The sequence below is a fragment of the Protopterus annectens genome, chromosome 4.part0, assembly GCF_019279795.1.
Source record: "Protopterus annectens isolate FY-2018-M chromosome 4.part0, PAN1.0, whole genome shotgun sequence".
NCBI lineage: Eukaryota > Metazoa > Chordata > Ceratodontiformes > Protopteridae > Protopterus > Protopterus annectens.
The window spans coordinates 579,389,780-579,412,471 of record NC_056733.1 but is presented as its reverse complement, the minus strand read 5'-3'; the positions used below and the strand labels follow the sequence as shown (position 1 = coordinate 579,412,471).

The window sequence follows — 22,692 nt, the reverse complement described above, 5'->3', positions numbered from 1 at the left end:
AGCCGTAGCAGAAGCCACTAGCTGACAGGGGGAGGAAGATTTATATAAAAAAATTAAAGCGTGATGATGCCACATTTGGTACATCACACTCGCTTCCTAAAGGAATGAGTGGCCAGTGGCCTTTTGCCTCTGGGTGGAACTAATTGGTCAATAATGTAACTGAAGGTAAGGCTTTAAAGCTGTATGGTCATTACTGGGTTGGGAACAAATTCTTAAATGGCTTGGCACTAATGACGGCACATTTAAATCACATCTGCAGCACATGCCTAGTTTTATGCTGCATCATAAACTTTGTGCTTATTGTGTTGACGCCGATATTCTTGGCTTTTCAACAGTATAACCTTTCTCTCTTAGTATATATATGATGTTATCCGGGAATTTAACTTGTCACCCTTTTTTTTTCTAGATCATGTGCCAGGGTCCCTTAGTTCCATTGCCTGAAAGTGTTAGTGCCCAAAGGTGCAAAATTGGAGATTGTTAAAATAATTTTTGAAGGGAAGACTGAATCCCAGCTTTCCACCCCACATACATCTAAATGTACTGTATATGAGCTTGATGCACCTTGGGGAAAGGAGCAATTCAGACCCCATCTTTGCAATACTGAGCACTTTCAGTTCAGGCATCACAGTTATGGTAAACTTTCCATCTGCCAATTTAAGAGACATGAACCTTCATGAACTTAGTATTGAATTTCCGTTTCAGCAAAACCATATTTAATCATAATTTTATGTTTCCCCGGTATCATTTGAGATATGAGTCTGGATCTTCTAATGTTAGACTAAGTCATTATGTTTCCTTATCTGCACATTTGATTTACAGTTTGTAAACTATATTATGGCTGCTCTAGTAGAGAAGTTTTGTTATTTAAAATGCTTTCAAAGTGAAAATTTAGCTCTTTTTATGTCTACTACCTCTTCTTAACATGAATATGTATGTACTGCTTTTCCTTTGCATGGTAGTCCAGTTCCAAATTACAACCAATACACCTGCAGATTATTTAAGTTGTAAAGCATGCCTTTTTGGGAGATTTTCCACAGCCGGATGCATATTCTATGACTTGGAATGTTTAATTTTGGCATTTTGCACTGGTTTGGTTGCATGTATAAGTTTAATGGCTTGTTTCAGTTGAAGAGTTGCTGTGGTAGGTCAGTATGGGAATGAATAAAAGTGTAATTGTGCTGCAGATGGGAGCAATAGGAAGTCATTTGTTCATGAATATTAATGATCATTTGTGCACATCATTTTATGAATTGTAATGAGCTGGTGTATCTTGCAATGACAAAGTGAAAGTAAGATCTCTATTTTTCTAAGATACTGTCAAATTGTTTCCATATAGTTAAACATACATGCTGTGTTTTAACAGCATGGAAGTAGAATTTTAAATTTAATATGTTTCAGTACACTAACAAATTCAAAAGAAGCCTAAAATAAAAAGCTGCTGCAGCAGTCCTGTGATGTAAAATTAAAATATTGTTGAATATCTCGACTATCATATGAGACTTGTTTTTGCATGTGTGAATACTGTAGTTAGCCTAAAGTACATTGTCTGAAGAGCTAAAGGCTTTATTAATTTAGCCATCCACACTAGTGGAAGCCATGTGATATTTTTTTTAATGAATAGCAAAATGCTGTAAGTTGCTTTGCTTTGATCTTTTTTTTATTGGAGCATGTAAAAGCAGTTCACATTAATGGTTCTGTAATGCTGATTGTTTGTTTGTTAATCCATTTTTGATAGTAAAAATAGGCTTTAACTTCTGCTGTCAGTATTTGACATGTGATGGCACCAGCAATATGGAGCATAAATCCCACCACTGGTACCCATTAAATATAAAATGCAAAGTTTTTTTTAACCATTTCATTTTGTTATAACTATGCCTTCATCTTGTAAAGTTGGGTTTCTTATTCAAAACTGTGTAGCTTTTATTTAGTTACTTCAGTGGACCTATATTTACAAAGTTTAATAAACTGGTGATGTTCTGTAGTCCTATTGCGCCTTCATTCTTACATATGGGTTCGGAGCCAATCCTCCGCTCCGACTCGGCCGATTACAAAGCTCAAACTCTCTTAGTTGGCTCGTGGCAAGGTAGGTATCCCATAGTGTACCAGTAAGAATCCCCAGTCTCATTTGCCATGTCTACGAGTTCAGAAGTGCTTTTTGCTTGGCCGTGGCCGAGTTGGATATTTTTCATTACTATTATAGTTCTTATTTATATTTCTGCTTATAATATAGCTTAGTTTACATAGTTTTAGTAATAGTTATCATAGGTAGTAAATAGTGTGTTTTTGCTAAATTTTCTGTAGTTATTGCTGAGAACTTGTTGGGCGGCCACGGTGGTGCAGCAGTTAGCGTTGCCACCTCACAGCAAGAGGTTCTCCGGTTCGATCCTTGGCTGGGGTGCATTCTGTGCGTAGTCTGCTTGTCCTCCCTGTGGTCGTGTGGGTTTCCTCCGGGTGATCCAGTTTCCTCCCACATCCCAAAGACATGCTGTAGGTGGATTGGACACTCTAAATTGGCCCTAGGTGTGAATGTGTTCGTGTGTGCGCCTTCTGGGAAGGTTGGGCGCCGGGCTGGCAAGTCGACACCGTAAAACTCCACTGCCAGTCATGAGCGGACAGGTGATACACAGTGGTGACCCCTAACTGGGAAAAGCTGAAAGAAGAAGAAGAAGATTTCTGAGAAATTGTTGGCCATCTCTAGGCCCGTTTTTTGTACTCTGAGTAGTATCCCTTCTGTGTGCTAGTTTTTTGAGATAGTTTCCTATTAGTGTAGGTCAGCGTTTGTGTTAGGACCTTGTTTTCTAGTATTGCAATAGAATAGTATTTTGTGTGCAGTGTCATTTACTGTTATTGGCTAGTTTTTAGCTTGTTTAAATTTTACATTTTGTGGTACTTTTCTGACTTAGCTTCTTTCCTGTTTCCTAGCAGCTAGATCCGTTTAAGTTAGAGGACCTAGTTCTTTATTAAACTTTCTGGTGTTGTTTCCTTTACAGGGCTTGGCCCGTTTAAGTTGGAGGACCTAGTCATCTGTTTTTTGCTCATCTGTGCATGAGTTTATCTTAGCGGGGCTAGGCCCATTTAAATTAGAGGACCTAGTCCTCAGTTGTCTTTTTGTGTGTAGTTTTCTTACAGGGTGAGGCCCTTTTAAGTTAGAGGACCTTGACCTCTCTTCTGTCTTTATAGAGTTCTGTTTGTACTAAGCATGTCTAAGGAGTCCAAAGATCATAAACCTTCGGGTTTTAAAAAGTGCCTTAAATGCTCCCAGAAAATGTCAATCACTGATGGGCATAGTAACTGCGTTTACTGCCTCAGAGACATTAATCTACAGGAAACTTGTTCTTTCTGTCACTCCTTCAGCTCCAGAGTTCTCCAAGAAAGGAAGAACAAATTAATACTGAAAGGTCTCATTAAGCCTTCCTTCGAGGAGGATTTAGCCAGCTCTTCATCATCCACCAAGTCTCCCTCTTCAAAGAAAGAGAAGGTCAAGTCGACAAAGAGACCTTGTCTTGCACCAACTATTTTGTCTGGACCTACTCAGAAAGTATTAAAATTGGATAAGCCTTCTACCTCTTTGGTTCCACTGTCCCCGGAGTTGGTCAAGGTTATCAATGTTGACACTGCAGTGTTGCCTCCAAGTCTTTCGGAGCCGACCACTGAGAAATTGCATCTGAGCCAGTCTAGAGAGCTTTTTCTAGTCTCCCCAACTTTACGATCTCCCATATTACAGAGATCTAGGTCGCCTACCCTGTCATCCAGATCCTCCAAGAGCCTTTCATAAGAGGATGTAGAGAGAGTAGTGCTTAGACTTTTGAAGTTGTCTGCTTTACCAGAATTGTTGCTGGCTCTGACCTAGTCTGTTCCAGAGCCATCTAAGACCATTCTCCCTGTTGCTGTTCCTCTGAGCCATGTTGGTTTTTTGGAGCCGGAGATTTCGGTGCCATTTGTGGAACCCTCAGTTCCAGCACCCCTTGTGTCTGTCTTGGAGCCAAGTTCCTCTCCGACTCCTTTGGTGCCGTCCTTGGTGTCTAGGAGCTGAAGCTCACCAATAGGCCCTGACAGGGAAGCTTGGACCTGAAATTCCTCGGTGCCGAGCTTACCTCTCGGTGCATCAGCTAGGTTGAGCTCGGACCCTACATCCATCTCTGAGCTGATCACTTTGGAGCCGAGGGCTACCTCTGTTTCCTCGGAACTGGGGCTGTCCATATAGCCAGAGAGATCTGCATTTGAGATGATGAGGAGCGTGCTGTCTCAGTCTTCAGCTCCGCACAAGGGTACCGATACTCTTCCCCCTCAAGCACCGACCTCTGTCTCAGCACCATCTCTTTCTCTTGGCAGCAGAGACCTGCAGCCTCAGGAGCCCCCATTGGGTGGCCCCAGTCTTCCGAGACCTCCCCAGAATACCCTTTTGAGGAGTCCCCTCAGGCGAAGACATGCAAGAGGAAGCATGTAGACTCCCTGGATGAGTCCATCACCTCGGACACTGACCTTGAGAAGTTAGAAGGGTCCCCTAGGTCCTCCTCTGATATCTCCATTCTACATATCTTAGAGATCCTGAAGCAGAGAGGCGGCTGGCCCACTGTCACCCCTTCTGATGAGGAGTCAGTGTACCTAAAGGCTTTCAGGTCTCAACTTTCAGCCTCTTGGGTGTCTCCACCTTTAGATGAGCTCCTGGACCTAGTTAGTCTGAAGGTGTGGGAAACTACTGCTGCCGTGGAACCAGTCCCCAGAAGACCCAACAAATTTCTCTCAGCCCCTAAAGAGAGAGAGTTCTTGACCAAAGGGGTGCCTGTATAGATGCCATGGTGGTGGCGGCAGCCACAAAGAAGGAACTAGCGGAGACTTCTACATCTGTCCATCCACCAAACAAAGAGTCTCGAATGATGGATAGATACAGGAAGCATATCTTCTTTTCAGCGGCTTTTACTCTCAGATCACTGAATTTACCTCACACATTTTACTAGGCTTCAAAGAGATCTCTTAAAGGAGCTAGGAGATGCTCTCCAAGGTACATCAACTGAAGGAGTCCCTGAGAAAGTTACTACTCAGTTGTCCACCTCAAACTCCATTGGTAACTCCTCCATAAGGCTGATTTCCAATGCAGCAGATGGAGCGAGTAGGGCAGCGGATTCAGGGGCTTTCCTTAGGAGACACTCCTGGGTGCGTTTATGTAATTTTGTGGAGCCCTTCAAATCTACTTTTACCAATGCCCCCTTCGACGGTTCCTCTTTGTTTGGACCTAAGGTAAAAGATACACTTACCGGGTGTGAACAGGAAGGGAAAACTCTCTGCCATGGGAGTACATGTTACTGTCCCTTCTAGAACACACCCCAAGGGTCAGAGAGGCGGGAAAATGTGGTTCAAGAAATCCCAGAGACTTTTCCTGGATGCACAGGGTGATTCCTCCTTCAGAGGCAGGGGAGGAGGAGCTAATGGTAGACGTAGCCCTAGAGGCGGGGTGGAGTCAACAAAACCAGGGTGGCCGCGATTCTTTTCATGGCAGTCCCTATCAGCGCTCCTGATGTGGGGCCCGGTTGCACTTCTCTGGAGCCAGTCAGGGGTTGCTTATCTTTGTATCCAGAAGCCTGGCTCAACATCACCCAAGACAAGTGGGTACAAAGAATAATCACCAGAGGATACTCCGTGCCCTTCTTTCTTTCACCCCACACCCCCAAGAAGATCCCAGATGTTCCACCCAATCACAGGGATCAAGCAATCATAGCAGTTCAAAAGTTGCTTTCAAAGAGAGTCATCCAAATTGTCCCCGAACACCAGATAGGATTCTTTTTAGTGCCAAAACGGACAGGGGCTGGAAGCCCGTTTTGGACCTCAGCAAATTAAACGAATCAGTAAAGAAGTAGTTCCAAATGGTAACCCTGTAGCCTGTACTCCCTGTGTTAGGGAAAGACAATTGAATGTGCTCCATAGATTTCCAGGATGCGTACTACCACATCAAAATGGACAGAACATCCAGGAGTCATCTACATTTCCGGCTGGGAGCCAGTTATTACCATTTTCATGCTCTGCCCTTTGGTCTCATCACAGCCCCCAGGGTGTTCACCAAATGCATGGTGGTAGTGACAGCTCACTTGAGATGCTGTGGATTCCAAGTGTTTCCATACCTGGACAACTGGCTCCTGACCACCACCACCAGGCACCTACTCCTACAAGCCAGGGATTCAACTATCCAGCTCTGCACCCAGCTAGAAATTATGATAAATTGGGAAAAGTCTACTTTGTCACCCTCTCAGTTTTTGACTTTTATAGGTTCAGAATTAGACAGTCACCATAATGGCTCATCTTCCTGCAGATAGAATTCAAAATCTCAGGCAACAGATATACAGCTTACTTCCTGAACAAAAAGTCAGGGCCAAGACAGTGCTGAAACTTTTAGGGACCATGGCTTCTACCATAACTCTAGTTCCACTAGCCAGATTGCATATGCAAATCCTTCAATGGCTACTTTTTCCCAGTGGTCTCTTCAACTACCACCTCTGTCTCATCATATTCTCATAACAGAATCTTGCAAAAAGTACCTTCGTTGGATTCAGCCTGATCAACTGACTACAGGAATACCCTTCCTTTCTCGCCAACCCATTGCTACTGTGACCATGGATGCCTCCCAGATAGGGTGGGTGGGGCATTATCTAGGCAGGGCTGTCCAAGGCACATGGCAAGATCACGAGGCTCACTAGCATATCAGTGTCCCTAGAGATAAGAGCAGTGCTACTAGCATTGCAAGCACTTTGCAACTTTCTTCCTCTAGAGACGATAGCAATCCAGTCGGACAATATATCAGTGGCATGGTATCTAAACAAGCAAGGAGGAACCAGATCTTACCCCCTATGTTGAGAGGCTTTTCCTGTTTGGCAGTGGGCGATATTTTCCCAGCGCTTTCTAGTAGCAATGCATATCCCGGTGACAACCACTGTGATAGCTGACAAGTTCATTAGGGCAATGTTGATGCAGCACGAGTGGTTTATAAATCAGAAAGTCACAGAACAGATCTTCCGCAAATGGGGACAGCCTTGCTGAAATCTGTTTGCTAGTCCAATCAATGCCAAATGCAGCAGCTACTTCTCCCTTATCCCCCCTCTGGGGGAGTCACCAAGAGACGCACTTGTCCACAGTTGGCCTCCTGGACTTCTTTATGGATTGTCCCCCCTTTCCGCTCGTATTGAAAGTGATCCAGAAAGGACAGTCCAAGAGAAGCAAAATTATTCTGATCACTCCTTACTGGCCTCGTCAGATTTGGTTCCCCTTTCTCAGGCCTCATCTCCTAGACGATCCATGGACTCTGGACCCAGTTCCAGACCTCGACACACATGTCCGGTTCCCTTCACCCCTGCCTCCACACCCTCAATTTGACAGTGTGACTGCTCCACTTCCATCCCTAGTCAGGCTTCATGATTTTTCACCTGCAGTGACCCATATCCTCACATCTTCCCACAAACCTTCCACGGGAAAATTGTATGCTAGCAAATGGAGAAGATTTTCTATCTGGGCAAGAGAGAAAAATGTAGATCCTTACACAGCACCCAACCCCTTGGTGTTAGAATTCCTAACAGAACTTTTCCATCAGGGATCAGCTGCTGCTACAATTAAAGTTCAACTGGCAGTGATATCCAATTTTCATTTGGACAACATGAGCCAAATCTGATGGCTCACAGGTTGTGTAAAACTTTCCTTAAAGGTGCTACCTTGCTAAGTCTTCCCTTTCAGGAAACTGTATCTCCTTGGAATCTAAATTTCATTCTTTCCAAACTTACTTCCCTGCCTTTTGAACCCGCGCATTCTTGTGAACTGAAGGTTGTCTTGGAAGGCCATTTTTCTAGTAGCTATTACATGTGCTAGAAGGGTGTCAGAGTTGCAAGCACTGTCAGTTAAACCACCTTACTTGATTTTTCATAGAGACAGAATTTCCCTTCGTACAAACCCTTCCTTCATCTCCAAAGTTTGCTCTCAGTCTAATTTGAAGCAAACTATCAAACTGCCTTTATTTTTTCCTAATCATTCAAACAGTGCAGAATATAAATTTCATCAACTTGATGTTCACAACCAGTTATGGATGTTCTTCGTGTTTCAGTGTTGCAGTCATTACATTTGGGTTATCTGCCTGCAGGTAGCCCTCAGCTGGCCTGAATACCAGAGTCTTGGATTCCTGTGTCGGATACTGTCCCTCCTTCCATGACATCAGGTCATCAGGGGTATGAAACATGCAGCCGATGCCATTACATCAGTCTTTCTTGCTGCGCGGTGCCCGAAGCAGAAGCAGTTTGCAAGTGCCGGTCAGCCGACTCCTGAAATTTTCGTTTGAGTTTCAGAACCGAAGTCTTAGAAAAAAAGCTAAGTACCCCGTTGGGGATCCTTTTTCTTGCTCTTAACCAATGTCAGTAAAAGTTAACAATTGTCTTACCTGTGGAAAGCAAATATCTCATAAAGATTTTCATTCATACTGCATTCCTTGCTTAGGCCCAGACCACGACATCCTTGCTGTCAGTTTTGTGTCTTATTCAACCCCCAAACTATTCGTCGTTGGGCTACTTTCGCAGCAAATTATTTTGGTACTCAGTTTACCTATCCGGAAATGGCTGCCATAAGCCATCCAACTACTGATATTCCGAAAAAACTTAAGGATAAAGACAGAGACAGACCGCGTAGGTCCAAAACTGCCAACAACACTTCCGTTAAGCTAGTCGACAGTTCGACGGTACTCAGTGATGCACTTTCGCAGCCCCTGATACCTGCTACTTCAGAATCGCAGGCCCCTACTGAGACCCATTCGGAGTCCACTATGCCGCAAGATGCTTCTTCAACTATGGAACCTGCGGATGTCTCCACCTTGGATGGGTCCAGAGCCACTGTACAGGCACCGGCTTCTGAGGATGTATTCAGGCCTACAGATTTGCATCTTAAACAGATGCCATCTTCTTCATCAAGGCCTAAAACTCGACCCACGCCTTGAAAACTGACATCCAGACCACATGGTCAGGCCCATATGCCTAAAAAACAAATGCTTAGAATGGCTGAAGACCTTATTACTTTAATTAGGGGAAGCCAGCCTTCCCGCTCTAAGAGACCTAGAACTGACTTTCCTTCTGATTCTTCTGATCAGGATTCTGACATTTCTGGTTCTTTTGATTACCAGGATTTGCCCTTATCTGCCTATGAGGATTCTGATGCAGAGGATTCCATTCCCTCTGCTTCCCCTCCAGAAGATTTTTCTTTTGGTGAAACCTTGCACACTCTTCGCGAGCATTTCCGCTGGGAAAGCCAGAATTACTCTGACTCCAAAAAGAGGCTTAGGGAATTCTTACTCCTCCGTCAACACAAGCCTTTAGCTATCCCTCCTGTTCTGGACATTGTATATGATGCCTTCGTGGAATTTAGCCTGGACCCAGACACTTTACCTCCAGCTCCCAGAAAACCTGACAGGTATTAGAGTACCTGACTCTCGCACGTTCCTCTTCAAGAATCCTACTGCGAATCCAGAGACCATTTCCCAAGGACCAAAGGGCATTAAGGCTACTGCTGCCAAAATCCCTACCATCTCTGATAGAGATTCCAGGGCCTTGGACAGATTGGGTAAGAAGGTATACACTTCTGCTACTTTGGCCATTAGGGCCTTAAATTGCCAGTTTCATATGTTAAAGTATCAGCAGCATATTATGGGACCACTTACACAGAAAATGATGTTGATTCCTGACTGTGCTGAACATAAAGAATTACAGGATTTAATGCATTCTGCTGAACAAGGTGGTAAACATACTTTGCAATGTGGTTTTGACTCTTTAGAAGCATCTTGCAGGGCTGATGTCACTGGGTCTGTACTTAGAAGGCATGCTTGGCTTAAAGAGCAAAACTTGCCAGATCATGTTAAAGCTAAATTACTGGATGCTCCCTTAAACCAAGACTGCCTGTTTGACAACAAGGCAGAAGAAGTCCATAAAAAGATGGGGGGATAAAGCTAAATATATGCAAACTGTTAAAGATTTCCTGCAAGTACAGCCTCCCAGATTTAGTAGGCATTGGCCTTCTAAGAATTGGTCCTTTCCAGTCTCTTCCAGGCCTTCTCAGTCCAAACCCAGGAACAGTCTCAGGCTACACACATGCCTAAACAGTGGGAGGTTCCCACTTCCAAAGCTGGAAGTAGTAAGACACCCCCATGGAAAAATGTCACAATGACTTAACCTTAACCCTTCCAAGCCTTGCTCAACTGCCTGCTCCCTTAGGAGGAAAGCTTGCCCTGCATGCAAAAAACTGGGAACTCATTACCCAGGACAAACGGGTTTTAAATATAGTTTTCCAAGGATACAGATTCCACTTCCACACCTTACCAGCCCCAAATGGTTGGCCAGACCTACCCCCAAATCAGTGGGCAGAGGCTCAACAGCAGGTTCTCTCTCTTCTAAGTATCAGAGCTATTCAACCTGCCCCTGCAGAAGAAAGGGGACAAGGTTTTTACTCAAGACTTTTCCTGGTACCCAGAAAAGACAGCTCCTGGTGTCCTATCCTGGACCTCTCTATTCTAAACGCCTTTTTGGTAATCCCAAAACTGAAAATGCTAACACTTCAACAGCTGCTTCCTATGCTAGGCAAAGATGCCTGGTTGGCAACCTTAGACTTAAAGGAAGCTTACCTGCACATTCCAGTAAGGGAATCTTGTAGGGAATACCTACACTTCAAAGCAGGCTCCATGCGCCATCAGTTCTCTGCACTTCCCTTTGGTTTATCTACTGTGCCTAGGGTATTCACAAAGTGTCTAGCTCCAGCCATTGCATTTTACAGGCAGAAAAATATTCAAATATACCCATACCTAGACGATTGTCTAATTCAGGCAGAAAGACAGGACATGCTATTAAAACATCTGGCATTTGTAAAGAAACTTATAACCCCACTGGGGTACACCATAAACGAAAAGAAATCTCATCTGGTACCCTGCCAACAGATTGTATTCCTGGGAGCAAGCTTGAACACAACTTTCCAGATGGCTTACCTCACGCCAGAGAAACAAGTTTATTTGATATTCAAACAACAGCAAACAAGATGTATATATATAAACAACAAAGACTATCAGTGAGTCCCAGCTCTACCTTCCAATAAAATTTATTTCGTTGAACAGTTCCTTCTCTAGCGCCTCGGCCAACAGCCTTTACAGAGTAAAACAGTAAAACTCATAAAACACTTGCAATATATACAAAAAACCAAGTAATCAATCAATTACATAATTAAACTATCAAATCACATAGCTTAAATATATTTAAAGTCATAGTCTTAAACAAGACATTGCCAGTTACATTCTCTGTTCATTCCATGTGGATGCAAAGTCCCAAATTTCATAATCAAAATGCATTCCTTTTGTCTTAACATATTTTTTGCCTATCAACATCATTATAATATAATGGAACATGTTCCAGAACAGACACTTTTATATTCTCAATATTTCCATGGTGCACTGAGTTAAAATGTTCAGCAATAGGACTAGTAATTTTATTATTTTTAACATCTCTAATATGTTCTTTTATCCTATCTGCTAGCATTCTTTTGTTTCTCCAATATAATATTTGTTACAATCACAGAATATGACATACACAACACCTTTGCTCATACATGTATATTTGCCTTTTGTAACAAAAATTTTGCCATTTATTTTATTCACTTCATTTACAACATGTTTACATATAGCACATTTTCCACAAGGGAATGTTCCCAAATTCTTCACAACATTTAATTCATTAGTACAAGGCTTTTTATAAATGCTGTGTATCAGAAAGTCCTGTATATTTTTACCCTTTCTATATGATGTCATTAATTTTATATTTTTCAGTGATGTTATATCTTTTTTAATAAAATTCCAATATTCCATAATGATTTTATTACCAATCATAGAGAAGTTAGTGTACTTTGTAACAAAAAACATTCTCTCCTGTTCAGTCCCATATTTATTGCTCCTTTGATAGTTGTTTTGTCTAGTAGTGCCCTTACTCTGTTTAAAGGCTCTATGCAAGCTATTTTCTACATCATCTGGGTTATACCCTCTATTTTTAAATATCTCAGCCACTTTAAAGGCCTCCCTAAAAGCCATATTAATATCAGAATTGAGTCTTTTTATTCTCAAAAATTCCCCATAGGGGATGGCTGACAACGTATGGGGGGGATGGCAACTATCTCCCCACATTTTCCAGCTTATTTCATCAAATTTTCTATGAATACTAGTATATATGGGAAAGCCATTATTGCCCCTAAGCGAAATATCCAAGAAATTAACCTGATTTCCCTTTTGTATGTCACTAAATTTTATACCAAATCTGTTATTATTTAATTCATCAATGAAATTATCTGATGTCTCCCAATCCCCATGACAAATGAAAATTAGGTCATCAATAAATCTAAAATACCTTAGAACATTATTTTGAAAGAAAGGCAACCTATAAAGATGTTCATTTTCAAATAGCCCCATAAACAGGTTAGCATAGGCTGGTGCAAACGCTGCCCCCATAGCAGTACCTGTAACTTGTCTATAAACAGTGCCATTAAATTCAAAAAAATTATTTTTCAAACAGAATTCCACCAGTTCCAGGACATAATATGTTTTAGGACTATCATTCAAAAAGAATTTTATAGCTTCCAAGCCCAAAATATGGGAAATATTAGTGTAGAGACTCTCTACATCCACTGTAATAAAATACATATTTTCACCCCAATATATATCTTTTATTTTCCTTAGAAAATCATATGAATCTTGTATATAAGAAGGTAACAACAGAACTTTCTTTATCAATATTTCATGTAACATGATGCAAAGATTATAAGTAAAATATCCAAAAGCTGACACAATAGGCCGACCAGGTGGTCGGTTCAGATCTTTATGAATTTTAGGTAAGCAAAAAGAATTTTGCAATTTTTCTGTTCTTTACATTTATTTTTCTATTTATATCCATTTGACTTAGATAGTGTAATCTCACACCTTTCTGTAATAATTTTTCAAAATCCTTTTCTGCTTGACATAGCTGATTAATGTTAGTTTTACAATATACATTGTTGTTATCTAGATGTTGCATACACATACTATAATAATCATGAGAATTTAATATAACTAGTTTTCCCCTTTGTCTGCTTGTTTAAAGACTATATTACAGTTTTACTCAGTTGTTGCAACTTTTCCCATTCCAATTTTGTTAGATTATAAGTATGCTTTTTATTCATAAAGCCCTCTATTTCCTTTTCTAACATTGTATTCAGTAGAGATTCAAAACGTACTATATTAGAATTTTTACATGGAGGTAAAAATAGTTATTATCTTTAAGCATATGTGTATTTAATAAGTCATAAGCATTGTTTTCATCTTCACTACCCGATGCACATGAATAAAAACTTTCTTCACTTTCTGTTTCACTATCTAATGAAAGTAAAACATCACAGTTAGTATCTAACTCAGTTGCTTTATTTAATCTAAAGAAGTGTTCCTTTAAATGCATTTTTCGCATAGTTGGAACAATTCAGTTTTAACCTCATACTTTTTAGGTAAGCATGTGGGTACAAATTTTAAACCCTTCTCTAAAACAGACATTTCTATCTTGTCTAGTTTATAACTGGACAAGTTAACAACATAATTACTATGTAAGTTATGTCCATCTACCTTTCTTATGTTGTCCATCGCCCGAGTCTCTCTGGCGTTCTGGATTGTTCCAGCCCCTTTTCCTGGTATTGGTATAATGTCCATTCGATTCTGAGTAGGTTTTATGAAATGCTTCTGGGTTTGCTGCAACTGGCAGTCTAGGAAAAGTTTCTCTGTCATCTTCTTCCCATGAAGACCCTCCACTTTCACCAGACAGGAAGTTCTTACTGGCATATTTTTCTGAAGCAGGATTTCCTTTTGAAAAGAGACACTCTTTCTCCTGTTTCTTTGAAAGCTAGGAAATACAAACGCCCTCTTGTGGTCATAGTCTCTAATGTCTCTAGTTAATTTAGATTTTTTCTTTCTACCAGATCTTTTTCATAACTATTTAATTTGGTGTTAATGCCTGAGAGGAAATTCTCTAATGTAGAATTTGATGTAATATTTACCAGTTGTTCACAAACTTGTTTAGTTTCAACTACAAGTTTGTCTTTTTCATATTGTCTCTTTCAATTAAAATTGACACCCATTCTAAACTGCACCGATGTGCAGCTGCTATCCATCGTTCATGAAATTTAACTTCTACTTCATTAGTAAGGTCAAATGGTGTTGATGGATTCTTAATAGACCTTAACCCTCTAGGTGTTATATCCAGTTCAATATATCTTTCAAGACTGCCAATATTATAGAAAGTAGATGTTTCTTTAAAATCAATCTTTCAAGTTTAGAACACAAGTCCTGTACATCTGGATTATCTGAAATAATGTTCTTTTTGCCTACCATAGCAAAAGGATTGGTAGTAGTTCTCTTCCTGGAATTTTCCCATTTCTTTATAATACCAAAGCCTGAGTCTCCTATAGCTTCTGGTACTGCATTCTTTATCATTGATGTACCAGTGTCATTAGGCAAATTACTGGAACGGTTGCTATTTTCTCCATTCCGATTAAACATCTCCATACCAGTCTCTCTAAATATTCTAGGAAAGGAGCACATGGACTCACTTGTCATATTCAAACAACAGCAAACAAGATGTATATATATATATATATAAACAACAAAGACTATCAGTGAGTCCCAGCTCTACCTTCCAATAAAATTTATTTCGTTGAACAGTTCCTTCTCTAGCCTCGCCAACAGCCTTTACAGAGTAAAACAGTAAAACTCATAAAACACTTGCAATATATACAAAAAACCAAGTAATCAATCAATTACATAATTAAACTATCAAATCACATAGCTTAAATATATTTAAAGTCATAGTCTTAAACAAGACATTGCCAGTTACATTCTCTGTTCATTCCATGTGGATGCAAAGTCCCAAATTTCATAATCAAAATGCATTCCTTTTGTCTTAACATATTTTTTGCCTATCAACATCATTATAATATAATGGAACATGTTCCAGAACAGACACTTTTATATTCTCAATATTTCCATGGTGCACTGAGTTAAAATGTTCAGCAATAGGACTAGTAATTTTATTATTTTTAACATCTCTAATATGTTCTTTTATCCTATCTGCTAGCATTCTTTTTGTTTCTCCAATATAATATTTGTTACAATCACAGAATATGACATACACAACACCTTTGCTCATACATGTATATTTGCCTTTTGTAACAAAAATTTTGCCATTTATTTTATTCACTTCATTTACAACATGTTTACATATAGCACATTTTCCACAAGGGAATGTTCCCAAATTCTTCACAACATTTAATTCATTAGTACAAGGCTTTTTATAAATGCTGTGTATCAGAAAGTCCTGTATATTTTTCCCCTTTCTATATGATGTCATTAATTTTATATTTTTCAGTGATGTTATATCTTTTTTAATAAAATTCCAATATTCCATAATGATTTTATTACCAATCATAGAGAAGTTAGTGTACTTTGTAACAAAAAACATTCTCTCCTGTTCTTGCAGTTTACAGGCAGAAAAATATTCAAATATACCCATACCTAGACGATTGTCTAATTCAGGCAGAAAGACAGGACATGCTATTAAAACATCTGGCATTTGTAAAGAAACTTATAACCCCACTGGGGTACACCATAAACGAAAAGAAATCTCATCTGGTACCCTGCCAACAGATTGTATTCCTGGGAGCAAGCTTGAACACAACTTTCCAGATGGCTTACCTCACGCCAGAGAAACAAGTTTATTTGATAGCCTACTTCAAACTACTGGCCACAAAGACCCAGCAATCTGCAAGGTAAATTTTGCAAGCCCTGGAGTTCATGGTCCCTTGCATTCTACTAATTCCATATGCAAGACCGCATATGAGGAAACTTTAATGGTATCTAAAACGCCTATGGTGTCAACATTCTCAGGAACTGGAATCAATGATTCCTATCATTCCTTGTATAAAGACGAGTTCCTTTAGTGGGCAGAGGCCTGCCACCTCAACAAGGGACTCCCTTTCAGTCTACCCCCTGCCGCCCAAACCCTGACTACAGACGCATCAGACTATGCATGGGGGGGCTCACTTGACAGGGCAGTGCATTCAGGGCAAATGGAACCCGAGTCAGATGAACCTGCATATCATCCAAAAAGAAATGTTATCTGTACAGAATTCCCTGACAGCCTTCAAGGACCTCATCCTTCCAGGACAATTATTGGTAAAGACAGACAACACCACAGTTATGTGGTACATAAGCAAGCAGGGGGGAACCCACTCGTACCCTCTCTGCAGACTAGCCATGGCTCTGTGGAACACAGCCCTAAGCTACCAAGTGCACCTACAAACTCAGTTCCTGCCAGGCAGGCTAAATTCACTGGCAGATGACCTAAGCAGAAATCTCATGGACCCACACAAATGGAAACTGGAACCAAAAATATTCAACCTCTTGAGGAACAAATGGGGGGACTCCAGCGATAGACCTGTTTGCCTCACCCAAGAACTACAAATTGGGCAAATTCTGCACAAAAACTCCCCACAGTCAAGCTTGGAAAGTGGATGCCATGTCCTTCACCTGGGAAAGCCTCTCGGTTTATGCCTTTTCCCCCTCTTCCTTTCCTCTCAAAGGTTCTGCTAAAGAAAAAACAGGATAGACCAAGGATAATTCTTATTGCACCAGACTGGCCTCACCAGCACTGGTACCCCCTCTTGTGCAGCATGATACTGCTGGATCCATGGCACCTACCTCAGTCACCGTCCCTGCTGTCCCAGCAGGTGAGCCAGATTCTGCACCCTCAGCTTCAAACCCTGAACCTTGCAGCCTGGCTAATTCATTGAGCTCTCCAATAGCATCCCTCAGTAAGCAGGTGCTAGAGGACATTCTGGAAGCATTGAGACCTAGTACTAGAAAATCCTATGCTGAAAAGTGGAAAAGATACTGTTCCTGGAGCCAGACCCAGGGTATGGGCACTACAGTGCCCAGTTTACCTCATATTCTTCAGTATTTAACAGAAATGCTCCACAAGGGCATATCCTTCTCATCAATTAAAATTCATGCCTCTGCAATTTCAGCACATTATAATACTGCACCACTTCTCTTCTCTCACCCCCTGTTAAAGCAATTACTCAGAGAGTCTAAAAATTTAAGATCCCCCCAGACGAGCACCTACTCAAGCCTGGGACCTTAACTTTGTATTGGAAAAGCTCACTCTCCCTCCATTTGAACCAGCTGCAACTGCAGAGTTGAAATTCCTTTCTTGGAAAACAGCCTTCCTTTTAGCCTTCACTTCAGCAAAGAGTGTCTGAATTACATGCCCTCATGGCAGTAGAGCCCTTCATTATCTTCCATGCAGACAGGGTTTCCCTCAGGACCAATCCTTCCTTTATGCTCAAGATGGTGTCTAGTGTGGCCTTAAATCAGTCAATTCATTTGCCTACCTTTTTTCCTAATCCACAAAACAAAGGAGAATGAATTCTGCACTCTGGATGTGCACAGACAACTTAGATTTTATTTGGACAGGACTAAGCCTCTCAGAAAATAACAGCTGCTAGTTGGCTTTGCTGTAGGGGCAGAGGGAAAGGCCATTTCAAAGCTAACCATTTCTAAATGGATAGCCCATTGCATTAATTTCTGCTATAAGCACCATGAAAAACCTACCCCACAGGGGATAAGATCACATTCCACCATGGCTGCATCTACCTCTACAGCCTTTCTCAGAGGGGTCCCTACAAGGGACATCCTAGAAGATGCTACCTGGAGCTCTGTTCATACCTTCACCAAGCATTACCACATGCCTGTTTTTTCTAAATCCAGAGCTGGTTTTGCCACTGCAATATTTCAGGGCTTACTAGCTGGTCCTAATGCTCTCCAACTTCCTCCTCCCTTACTTAGCTTTGGGAATCTACCCAAATGTAATGACTGCAACAGTGAAACACGAAGAACATAGTACAGTTGTGTGCACTTACCATAAATGTAGATGTTCGAGTGTATTCACTGTTGCAGCCCTTTTTACCCTCCCTCCAGCTCCCGGACTTCTTTTGGCTCTACCTTTCCTTCTTGTTTGGTGTATTTGAGCTTTCTGGTGTATTTGCTTTTTGTTGGAGGTGTAACATAACATATAATTGCTTCCCATTATGGGGGCACCTGATATCTGGGGCAAGAAAAACTGATGTAATGGCATTGGCTGCATGTTTTATACCCTTGATGACCTGACGTCATGGAAGGAGGGACAGCATCCGATGCAGGAATCCAAGACTCTGGTATTCAGGCCGGCTGAGGGCTACCTGCAGGCAGATAACCCAAATGTAATGACTGCAACAGTGAATACACTTGAACATCTACATTTATGGTAAGTGTACACAACTGCACTTTCTACCTACATAGAACCAAGGAACTTAGAAAATCAGACCAATTGTTCGTATCCTTTTCTGAAACTAGGATAGGTCTGCCAGACTCCAAGGTAACTATCCAATTGGATTTCCAACTGTATCTCTTTTATCTACTCTTCAATGGAAAAGAACTTCCATTTAAAATTAAATATTATAGAATTAACTGGTTCATTTCAAAGTAATTCTTTGTAAGCAGATACCTATAACATAAATCCTTTCTTTCACATATAGTAATGTCTACATCCCACTGCAATGATTCAGGACTTCATTTTCAACTGTTTGCTAGCATGTCTAAAAGCAGTTATAAAAATGTTGTAATAGGCTGTTCCACAGAAAAAAAAGTCAATTACTCTTACACTAGAGAATGAATAAATTATATAGTCCATTGTCCATTCCTAGGTGCATTTTAAAGACGAACTGTTGTCCTACTATTTCCTTGTACCATAATGTAACACTATCACTGCACTGCAGGCCAGCATTTGCAATTGGTAAATGTTTGTTATACTGTTTTCTGATTATGGAAGCTGTACGCAAGAAGAGGAAACTGATGACATTAAACAAGTAGCTGGATATTTTGTACACTTGTATATACTCACAAATGTCGCAGTTTTAGTTTTGTAAAAGTGTAAAGTGTATGGAATACAGTAAGTCATCCTTCCTATCTTCTGTTAAGAAAGAGTAATTGCTTGCTCAAGAGATTCCCCCTGTGAAAATTTAAATCTTTAAATATTAAAGATCATTTATGCTTTATTTGTAGGAAATTGTGTTGTAGTAAGGCCATCAGAAACTGCTTCAAATACTGCTGAATTGCTGCAAAACCTTCTTCCTAAATATTTAGATAATGTAAGTATTGCACATTTGTATTAACAGTTGAATGTAAATCTTAGCAGTCCACACTTTTTTTTTTTTTTTAGAAATTACCTTCATAGCAGTCAAGACTTGTTTCTTGAAATTACCTGAGTGGTTCAGAGGACTGCATAACATTATTACTCCTACTATTTTCAAAATCAAAAGAAGGTGCTAGTATTTAATTTTTAACATGGTATCCTGTATAAATATTTGATGTTTATTAAAGTACTGCCCTAGCTGATGTGGTGGATTTTGCTTTGTAAATGTTGCGTATTTGCATAAATATATATATGTATGTATATATACGTATAAATGTGTGTGTGTGTGTGTGTGTATATATATATATATATATATATATATATATATATGCATGTATAAAATGTATGTGTGTGTGTGTGTGTGTGTGTATATATATATATATATATACATGTATAAAATGTATGTGTGTGTGTGTGTGTATATATATATATATATATATATATATATATGTGTGTGTGATATATATATATAAAACGTATGTGCATATATATATATATATATGTGTGTGTGTGTGTGTATATATATATATATATATATATATATATAGTATGTATATGTGTGTGTATATATAGATATAGATATATAGATATATATATATATATATATATATATACACACACACACACACACACACACACACACACACACGTATACCTCCCCCGTTAACTCATTATTAAATACATGTAGAAATGTCATCATACTGTGTTTGATGTGAGCATGTCTTATACAGGCTTTTTCTGTATGTTGTATATAAAGCCACATTGGTGAGTATGCTTAAACCAGTAACACTACAAGACTTGCTTTTGTTAAAGACTTTTGATAGTGTACTGCTTGTGTATGCATGGATTTGTGTTCCCATTATGTTCTTCAGGAAGCATCTAGCTGTCCAGTAAAATTTCTCAATGTTGGGCAGTTTAAATGTGATTAGTTAAATTGCTTTTGTATTGGTTTGTTTGTGTCTTTCGGCTTTTCCCAGTTAGGGGTTGCCACAGCGGAACTCCAGTCCGCTAATGATTGGTAGTTGATTTTTACGTGCTGAGTTACCAGCCCTGACGCACAACCTTCAACGAAGGTACGCCCATTCATGCACGTCTCCACGCAGAAGACGCTCTAGCTGAGAATCGAACCGGACAGCGTCTTACTGTGAAGCGACAATGCTACCGCAGCACCACCACCGTGGATCAGTTATAAAACTAAACATGTAAAATAGATTGCATTTTTTTTCAGTTTATTTTTTTATTGTCCTCTACCACTGGCCATTCACTGGGTTGCAGTGCTCAATCCTTTTTCTCCAAAATCATGACAAAGAAGAGAAAGGGGCAGCCTTTGTTGTTCTGTCTTTGAAAGTACTGAGTTTTTTTCAGTGAGTGTCTTCTAACTGTACCATACTTGTATTATACAATGACATTAGTGTGGTTCATGAACTCATGCTTTCACTCCTGTACTATTCATTGTGGATGGTGTAAGTAGGGTCCCCATCTTTGTCATCTTGGCTACATCCCAAGGCCTCCATTGGTAACTGTTATCCAGGCAGGAAGAAACCATCTCCTTCTCCTGAGAAAAGAAAAGCTGGTGAGAACCTGTCACTCTTTTTCTCCTCTTCCCCTCTAGCACTTTTCCATCTGACTTGCCAACTTGATCCAGGCCACCAGCATATCACAGAAATATTCTCCCTTTGAATCTTTGGTGCACTAAAATGTATATTCTCCTGTTTTATGTTTTCTTTTTATCAGATTTATTGTGGCAAGAACGGTTAAGTTCAGACTTGATAAAATAGTCCCCCTTGGAAGATCTGCACATATTTTAAATATAACAATACTTAAATAAGTCATGTGTAGTTTTTGTTTTTAAGAATGCTTAGGGTAACCTCACATGGATGTAGCCTAATCTAAGGTTTCTTTTGTTTTAGGAATGTTATCATGTGATTTATGGTGGCCATAAAGATGCCCAGAATGATCTTTCAGACCTGCTGCAACATAAATTTGATCATGTTTTCTATACAGGTACATGAGCTATCATACAAGCTTTTCTTGATCTTTGTACTTTTGCAAGTGACTGTTGTGTATTTTTAAGTATTCACTTAAGGTGATCTTTTTACACCTTGTTAACAAGTTTGGTAATTTAATTGGATACAGTGCAGTCACTTTTATATCAGATTATGCATCTTGTAAAATTTAGTTTGGCCATATATGTTACTGGCATCTAATGGCACTAATGATGTTCTTTGTGTTTCACTGTTGCAGTCATCACATTTGGGTTATCCCTGCCAGGGTAGCCCTTGGCCGGCCCAAATACCAGAGGCTTAGTATTTCTGCGTCGGTTGCTGTTGCTTGACTGATATCAGGTCGTCAGTAGTATAAAGTAAGGCAGCCAACACCATTACAGCAGTCTTTCTTGCCATGGAGCCTGAAGCAGAAGCAGTTCACGTGAGTGCCGGTCAATCACTACCTGAGTTTTTATCTCCGAATTGAAGTTGAGGTCTTCAAAAGCTAAGCACCCCGGAGGGGATCCTTTTTTCTTGCACCAACTGATGTCAGAAAAAGTTAACAATTGTCTCACCTATGGAAAGCAAATACCACAACAAGACTTCCACTCTTACTGCGTCACTTGTTTAGGCCCAGACCACGATGTCCCCCGTTGTCACTTCTGTGCTTTGTTCAACACCAGAACTGTCCGTCGTTGGGCCCTTATTGTAGCCAGATACTTTCGTTTACAGTCTTCAAATTCCAATATGGCTTCGGTAAGCCATCCGACAACAGATCTTCCAAAAAAAGCATAAGGATAAAGACAGAGACAGACCGCACAGGTCTAAACCTACCGACGACGCTTCTGTTAAGCTAGTAGACAGTCTTCCGGTAGTCAGTGAGGCACTTTTGCAGCCCTTTATGCCTGCTTCTGTTGATTTGCAGGCTGCTACCGAGACCCTTTTGGAGTCTGGTATGCCGCAAAACTCTTCTTTGACTAAGGATCCTGTGGTCGTCTGTATCTTGGATGGATCTGGAGCCTCTGAGCAGGCACTGGCTTCTGAGGAAGTCATTCACACTACTGAATCTCGACACAAACCGATGTCTTCTTTCACGACTGCCATTCTTTCAAAAACAACCAAATTTCTTAGGCCCAGGGTTTGAACCACACCCAAGAAACCGATGACCCTCTCTCAGGCGCCTACTACCTTGCCTCCGTCTCAAATTCTTAAAATGGTGGAAGACCTTATCATGCTGATCAGGGGAAGCCAAGCTACCCCTCAAAAAGGAAGAGAGAACTGTCCCCTGTAGTTTTATCTGAAAAATAGTCAGATTAATCTGATGCATCTGTCTATGAAGACGTGCAACCCCTCTCCACTTATGAGGATTTGGATGCAGAGGACTGCATTCCTTCAGCCTCTCCCCCAGAGGATTTTTC

General features: G+C 40.4%; 1 protein-coding gene across 1 annotated transcript in view; it reads left to right on the top strand.

The window, feature by feature from the left end:
- LOC122799448 (aldehyde dehydrogenase family 3 member B1-like) overlaps positions 1-22,692 on the top strand; it is a 589,363-nt gene that overhangs the window by 241,171 nt on the left and 325,500 nt on the right. The window contains exons 5-6 of the mRNA XM_044068509.1: positions 19,160-19,245; positions 21,200-21,293. Coding sequence (XP_043924444.1) covers positions 19,160-19,245; positions 21,200-21,293 — 180 coding nt within the window. The remainder of the gene's footprint in view (positions 1-19,159; positions 19,246-21,199; positions 21,294-22,692) is intronic.